The sequence below is a fragment of the Helianthus annuus genome, chromosome 11 (assembly GCF_002127325.2).
Source record: "Helianthus annuus cultivar XRQ/B chromosome 11, HanXRQr2.0-SUNRISE, whole genome shotgun sequence".
Lineage (NCBI taxonomy): Eukaryota > Viridiplantae > Streptophyta > Magnoliopsida > Asterales > Asteraceae > Helianthus > Helianthus annuus.
Genome location: NC_035443.2, coordinates 33,619,030 through 33,627,584, shown reverse-complemented (window position 1 = coordinate 33,627,584; position 8,555 = coordinate 33,619,030). Strand labels below are relative to the sequence as shown.

At 38.8% G+C, this 8,555-nt stretch overlaps 1 protein-coding gene across 1 annotated transcript; it reads right to left on the bottom strand.

Annotated features, from left to right (window-relative positions):
• Positions 1–446: 446 nt before the first annotated feature.
• On the bottom strand, positions 447–6,358 carry LOC110889978 (xyloglucan endotransglucosylase/hydrolase protein 15). Its single transcript, XM_035979705.1, is given in 4 exon segments — positions 447–909; positions 1,023–1,068; positions 5,494–5,641; positions 5,934–6,358. Coding segments are annotated over 4 exon segments (870 nt in total). The 5' UTR covers positions 6,216–6,358; the 3' UTR covers positions 447–515.
• Positions 6,359–8,555: the final 2,197 nt, after the last annotated feature.

The following is an 8,555-nucleotide window of genomic DNA, read 5'->3' as shown; positions in this document are numbered from 1 at the left end:
AACTCTATCAGTGGTTGATAACCAAATTATCATCTATGCTCACTTATCACTGAAGTATCAATTACTACTAATCGTACTTTCCAATGATAGAGAAAGCAACTAACAGTTAATGAGATCAATTACTACTAATCGTACTTTCCAATGATAGAGCAAGCAATTAACGGTTTTTTTTTTTTTTTTTTTTTTTTTTTTTTTTTTTTTTGAAAGGAAAGCAATTAACGGTTAACGAGACTCCCACCATGGGTTCTACCCATTGGACCCCGCTTGAGGCATTGCCCATGAACCCCTACGAGGGGATTTACCCCTTGAAACCCTTGCCAAGGGGGCGCTACCCCCGTTGAACCCAATGTTCGTTGGTGAATAAATAAAAGTAATCATAAACAGGTATGTACTATACACCTCATTACTCGTATCAATATTTATACTTATTATCCCTTATTCATATACTTTAAGTGTGTTTACAGTGAATCACCGAATGACAACTACTCATAAACATATATTAACAAACAAATACGTTATAGAAATTTTGAGCGCTTGCATTCAGTAGGAAGACCACCGGGGAAGCGTGTGATGTCATTGCAATGGTTGTAAATCATGTATTTACTCTGCACCCACCGAATCCTGTTTCGTCCTGCTGCATCAAGTCCTTGAGTACTCCATGCCTTGTTATTCTCAGAGGTTGTGGACTTTTGGTTAGGACCAATAATGTTTGCATCAGCATTAAACTTCCTGTAGGAAGCAGTGAAAGGTGCTTTTGTCCAGTCAGTCTTCACACGTCCACCTTGGGTTGCTCAGTCATCTGCATTCCACAGGCTTCCATACACCCTCATGGGTTGGCTCTTAGGATACGGGACTCCATAAGCTTCATTGTTATTGAACACCCTTATTGGAATATTGTCTATCATGAATCTGCAAGAACCAAGAGACTTAAGATCAGTGGTTGTAGAAAGTAAATTAACTATTCGTGATGACCTAACGATCGACTCTACAGAAAGAAAAAGAAAAAAAGTTGAGAAAGGTACATGATTCTTTGAGAGTTCCATATAATAGTGTAGGTATGGAATGTTAACAAGTATAGAGAACAAACACAGTGATTGGAGTTTGAATTGTATTGAGATTGTATTGTCTAGAATTAGGGTTACAAAGAAATGGTGTTTATATAGGACACCAATTTACATATTTAGCCCCTACACTACGACACGTCATTCACTTTCCGACACTCCCCCTCAAGTTGAGTAGTGGGATCACCAATACTTAACTTGCTCAAGCAGCTACTAAAAACATTCCCGTTGACAGCTTTTGTGAGAATATCTGCGAGTTGATCTTTTGACTGTACATATGGGAGCTCTATGATACCTTCCTCCAATTTCTCCTTGATGAAGTGTCGATCTACCTCCACATGTTTTGTTCGATCATGTTGAACAGGATTTTCTGAGATCTGTATAGCAGCTTTATTGTCGCACATGATTTTGGTTGCTGTAGTAGGAAGAAAGCCAATTTCTGTTAGGAGTTTGCGAATCCACAGGATCTCTGCTAGGCCACGTGCAACCCCTCGGAATTCGGCTTCAGCACTAGACAGGGCGACGACCTTTTGTTTTTTACTTCTCCAGGTAACTAGATTTCCTCCGACCATGGTGAAGTATCCTGAGGTTGACCTTCTCGTTCCTTTATCCCCTGCCCAGTCGGCGTCTGTATAAGCTTGGATTTCTAAGTGCCCATTTGATTTAAACAGTATACCATGACCTGCTGTTCCCTTGAGATACCTGATAATTCTTAATACTGCTTCCATGTGGCTCGCTTGGGGCTGGTGCATAAACTGACTCACCACTCCTACAGCATAAGCTATATCTGGACGAGTGTGGGAGAGGTATATCAGTTTTCCCACCATTCGTTGATACCTCTCCTTATCTGCTAGTTCTGCTCCATCTTCCATGTGTAGGCCGTGATTCACCACCATTGGGGTGTCTGCCGGTCTGCACTCAATCATTCCGGTTTCGGCCAGCAGATCAAGGATATATTTCTTCTGACAGATAAAAATCCCTTGATTAGATCTCAGAACTTCAATTCCAAGAAAGTACTTCAATCTTCCCAGATCTTTCATCTCGAATTCTGAAAAAAGCTTATCTCTTAACATTAACATTTCCTCCTCATCGTTTCCTGTCAGTATCATGTCATCAACGTAGATAATTAAGCAGGTCACAAGACTGCCCCTACGTTTCAGAAATAGGGTATGATCAGAGTTGCTTTGTTTGAAGCCATATTTCTTCATAGCAAGGGTAAATCTTCCAAACCAAGCTCTAGGAGATTGCTTAAGCCCATACAGAGATTTCTTCAACCGACACGTTTCTCCAGCCTTGAAATTCTCATTGAATCCTGGTGGAGCATCCATATAGACTTCCTCGTTCAGTTCACCGTGAAGGAAGGCATTTTTTACATCAAATTGATGAAGAGGCCAACCTTTATTGGCAGCTATTGAAAAAAGAACTCGGATTGTGTCGATTTTGGCTACTGGGGAGAAAGTTTCAGAGTAGTCAATTCCATACGTCTGAGTATAACCCTTTGCGACCAGCCGTGCTTTGTATCTTTCAATCGTGCCATCAGGTCTGTGTTTAACTGAAAACACCCACCGACATCCCACCGGTTTCTTTCCTGGTGGAAGGGTGCATTTCTCCCACGTGTTATTCTTCTTGAGTGCTTCCATTTCGGTCTCCATGGCCTTTTTCCATTCTTCAGATTTCAAGGCTTCCTGTGTAGTAGATGGCACTTGTTCAGAGCACAAGGCAGCAGCAAAAGCTTTAGCTTCCTTAGACAAGTTGCCAGTGGCAATGTTTGCCACAGGGTACCTAGACCTTGGAGCTACCTTTTCTGGAGAGTATCTCTTAGGAGGAACTCCTCTATTTTCTCTTGGGGGGAAAGAATATCTCCCGGTTGTCTCTGCTGGTTCAACATGTTCAGTAACTGGTTCAACATGTTCAGTAACTGGTTCCACCTCTTCAGCAACTGGTTCAACCTGTTCAACGGCTGGTTCAACATGTTCGACATCCGGTTCAACATACGTAGTACATTCAGAGTTCTCAATATTTCTTACCTCAGGAATCATGTTGGATGGACTATTTTCAGTGGTACTGTGCTCCGCAGATTGTGTAGTTGTGTTTGAAGATGACTGATTCGGGGTACTGTGAGTAAGTTCTGCTGTTGTTACCTCTTCAGAAGAGGGAAGTTGGATTAGCCAACTCAGGGGGTCTGTACATTCGTTCTCCCCCTGACCACTGAGTTGGGAGTTATAAAAGTATTTTGTTTCAAGAAAGTCAACGTTCATTGTGGTGAACATTTGACGAGTCTTTGGATTATAGCACCGATAACCCATTTGGTCGATCCCATAGCCGACAAACACACATTTCTCAGCACATGGGCCGAGCTTGTTTCGGTTGACTTTGGGTATATGAACAAATGCGGTACACCCGAAGATTCGAGGTTCAAGGGTAAGAGGATGAGGAATATTGGTAGACTTGGACAGACAATCTAAAGGAGTCTGAAATTTGAGAGCTTTTGTAGGAAGTCGATTTAGCAGATACACGGAGGTTGCAACTGCCTCCGGCCAGAAAGATTTAGGAACCTGAGATTCGATCAAAAGAGCTCGAGTCATTTCAAGAATGATACGGTTTTTCCGTTCGGAAACACCATTTTGTTCGGGAGTATGAGCACAAGATGTTTGATGAATTAATCCTTTGGTTTTAAAGAATTGTTGCATAGATGTATTGACAAATTCCCCCCCATTGTCGGATCGAAGAATTTGGATTTGAGTTTGAAATTGAGTTTGAATCATGGCATAAAATGTGACAAATTTTTCGAAAACTTCGGCCTTGGTTTTTAAAAAATATACCCATGTCATGCGAGTGCAATCATCCACGAATAGTATAAAGTAACGAAGGCCCTGCCCCCCCGTCACAGGAGCAGGCCCCCACACATCAGAGTGGATTAGTGAAAAAGGTGAGGCAACTTTTGTGTTGCTAGGTTTGAATGGTTGTCGATGGCTTTTGGCACGGAAGCAGGTTTCACAGTCGATTTTTCCCTTTGACGGGAAGAGTTTTGGAAACAGGAGATGCGAATAGCCAACGGATGGGTGTCCCAAACGTCTATGCCATAGCCAGGCTTCCCGGTTTTCGGTTCCGTGAGCTAACATCACAGTACCCTGTTGAGCCACTTCATCCACATAATATAATCCTTGGCGCTCAGTACCACGTCCAATAATCACACCCGTCCTGATATCCTGTAAAAGGCAGAAATTAGGGTGCATTAGTACAGTACAATTTAGCTCCTTGGTAATGTGGCTAATAGAGAGCAGTTTGTGTGATAATGATGGAACATAGAGGCAATTTGATAATTTCATAGTTGGTGAAATTTCAATAGTCCCTCCTCCTTTTACTTGCATCATTCCATTGTTCGCGGTATGGATTTGAGTTTTTTGAGGATTAGACATTGACTGTATGTCCAACCGTTCAAATGTCATGGTGTCAGTGGCACCCGAATCGAATATCCACAAACTGTTTTTCCCATGATTGATTTCCATTTTTTTTTTTTTTTTTTTTTTTTTTTTGTAGATAAGCTGTCACTACGGATAAGACAGCAAACCAGCGTATTCAATAAATATGCTGGACACTTGAACTCGCGTTCAAGATTTATCAATTAAACCGGGAGCAAATATGCTGGACCACTCAAATCCGCCAGAATAACGACGCCCGAGGAAGACGTTATCTTACCGGCGTATTTATCAAATACGCCAGGCAACTTGAACTCGCGTTCAAGATTTAAGTTAACCCCGAATAATTTCGTCCAGACAGATTCGCTAGCTTCCGGATTAGACAAATCCGCTATCGTTATTTCAAAAAATTATTTCCGCTAACACAGGGATTACAAAACGAAGGCTGCAAAAAACTGGGGCAAACTTAAATCCGCTGCTAGGGTCTGCAAAAAAAAGTCCTAGGGTTTTGTGGCGGCGGTGGCTTCTGCTGACTTCTAGAAACAAAGAACTACACCACGTGAGTGTTGTTGTAATTATGCCACTATAATTCTTTTTTTTTTTTGTCCTTTCCAAGAACTACACCACGTGATGATGATGATTAATATTGACTTTCTTGTCACATGAGCATAACATAAAGAAATGGTTTGTGGGAATCAAAAAGACTTCGTGGATCGAGAAGGAATCTTCGTCGGTTGTGGGAATAAAAAAAAGCTTCGTGGAAACTGGTTTGGTTTGGTTTTGCTGAGATTGATTTGGAGATGATGAACAGATTGTTTTACGGATCAGAAACTCTGCTCTGATACCATGTTAACAAGTATAGAGAACAAACACAGTGATTGGAGTTTGAATTGTATTGAGATTGTATTGTCTAGAATTAGGGTTACAAAGAAATGGTGTTTATATAGGACACCAATTTACATATTTAGCCCCTACACTACGACACGTCATTCACTTTCCGACATGGAAGGCTGCAGTCGGGTCGAACCAGAGGTGGAACTGCTGTTCTTTGTCACCTTTCCCTTGTGCGTATACATTGGTGTGGATTGTATATGGATTCCCAGATGAGTTACCCAAGAACTCAAAGTCAATCTCATCATGTCCAGCACCTTGTGATGATAACTGATCATGGATATGAAAACCATGGTGTTTGTTAGATAATCAATCATAAAGCTAAGATCATGTTAGAAAACTGGACATTTGCGACCAAAATAAACATTGAGAATGAAGTCATAAGAGTCTCAAGTTTCTGTCCACCGGCTTTTAGTCGCAAAACTAATAAAAACTGATTAACAAAAATTGAAATACAAATACTAGTGGTAAACTGGTCGCAAATGTATTTATAATTTAAAATAAAACAAAATTTTAAAATTAAAATATGGTCGTAAATCAGTTATGAACTAGTGGCACTTACATAAAAGGTTGTGACTGTGCCAGCAGAGTTGCCAGGGACTAGCTTCAGTTGCATATCAAACCTTCCAAATAGGTACTCATTCTTGGACTGGAAACCAGAACCTGAATATCTGTCAAGTGAAAGTGAGAGATCCTGACCGCCGTTAAATATTTTAGCGCGTTCGTTGCCAAAAGTTATGTCCATATCGTCATAGAAGTTTCCTGCTAAAGCGGCTGCTGCTAAACATGCCATGACCACAAAAGCTATAAAACTTTTATAGCCTGAATAACTTGACCCTTTCATTTTTTAATCTTTTTCCTTAGTATCAGAGATGTATATATATCATATATGTGATGGGAGTTAGTTATTCCTAAGGCTGCTATATATAGTTGTGGCTTAGTTGACAATTTGGTAGAGGAAGCGTCGTAGGTAATAAGTATGGAAACAAAGTTTTGAACGCAAAGGGTGACCACCCATTGAATTAACAAAAAATATATATAACTACTTGCAATGAACCAGCTGTCTTGTAATGTTGACATGCATTCAACTCTATGCTGCCTCCCTTGGATTGCAAATATTGGGTGCAGGAAATGGGTGAAACTGGACAGGACTTTTCTGGTTTAGGTAAACACGCTTTCCTTTATAGCAAATTGTAACTTTTTTATGCACTAGATAGTTTAGTTAATTCTAAATATTTATAAAACATGTAAATAAATATTTTAAAACTCGTGACGATATAGGTAATACCCCTAAATTTACAAAAAAAAAAAATTGTGAACCCAACTGGACGTTATATATTAATATTTTAAAAAATGATAACCGATAAACACCTAAGCTAGGTCAAATATTCTCAACAAATTAAAACAAAAACATTATCATAGTTTTGCTAGAAAAAAAGTAACTATAAAACGATGACAAGACTCTAATTTGGAGTTGGAGGCAACATTGTAATTTGTTAGGACCAATGCGTAAGTGCTAGCGAATAAAAGTTATATCGAGTCAACCAATTAAAAAAACACTACCATTGGCAACACTGCCATTTTAAACTGGGGGAAAATAGTAATTTTGACTTGGGTAAAATCGTAATCTGTCAAAAGCTACAGCGATAACAAGACTGTAATTTTGAACTGATGACAAAATCATAATTTTGATTGGGGGTAAATCGTAATTTGTCAAAAGCTACAACGATAACAAGACTGTAATTTTAATATGAGAGCAAAATTGTAATTCTAAACTGTGGATAAATCGTAATGTGTTAATATTTCCTGGCATGGCCTTTAAATTTATATTTATATTTATATTATATTATATACAATACAATAGTAAATAGTGATTATGTCGTTGAAAAAAAAACGGAGGAGGTATCCACACCCCCCCCCCCACAAAAGTATCTACACACCCCCTAACCTTTAATGACCCTCATTGCCTAATACGCCTCAAACTGGCCCCACCCATACGCCCCTCATTGCCCAATACGCTTCAAACTGGTCCCTACCATCTAATTAATGCCAATCATTGGGTGTCAGCCAATGATTACCAATGATTGGGGTGTGTGGACTTTATTTTGATAGGGTATTTGTATGGGGAAGTTGTGAAATATTAAGAAAATTAATTTTTTTTTTTATAAAATGTTGTTATAAAAAATTGTGTTAGTAAAATAAAAACTTCATATTTTATGAAATGAATTGTGTACATTATAAAATGGCAATTTTTTATAAGTATTATTAAATGTCAATTTTTTTTATAAAATGGCAATTTTTATAATTATTATTAAACCTTTTATTAAATGTCAACTTTTTTATTTATCAATTATTATTATGTGTTTAATTTTATTAAATGTGTATATTATAACATTTTATTAAATGTCAACTTTTTTATTTTTCAGTTATTATTATGTGTTTAATTGTTTCCATAACGCAATGTGTATGTTAAAAAATGTCAACTTCTGAAAGTCTTTAATTGTTTTTCAATTGTCGTTTATTAACCATAACGCAACAAGAAACATAATTCAAAATGTAATTAAACATCGTTTTATATTAATACACAAAACATGTAACTTTGATACAGAATGTAACGACGAAACCCTAAACCCTAAACCATAGATCGCTAATTATTACATATTTTTGAATTCCTATACAGGAAAACGATGGGTGCAGCTAGCATACACAATTCAAAGACAGCCCTTCTCGAGATGGTGAGCGAAGTCGCATTCCCGTTGGAGCAGTGGAGTCGGCATTTCGTTTATTAACCACCGTCCAGTCTTCCGCGCCTTCTCGGGATGGTGAGTGAAGTCGCATTCCCGTTGGTCGAAGGCTAATGAGAACACTAAATGAACTCCTCTCTTGGAAGGACACGTTACAGGGCAGACCGCGTTGGCTAGCGTCACTGGGAGCTGACGAGGCAACAGGCTACTCCGATAACACGTAATCCTAGATCGGCGTTCTAGTGCATGAATCTGAAATACAAACGTAGTTTCTCCATAAGGATTACGCTACCACCACCGTCAAAACACCGACTTTCGATACCCATTTAATAAAAAATACAATTTAGCATTAGACTCAGCATTCGAAAATATATTGTAAAAATTTAAAAAAAAAAAAACAAAACACCACCACAGCCGACACACCACCACCACCACAGCCG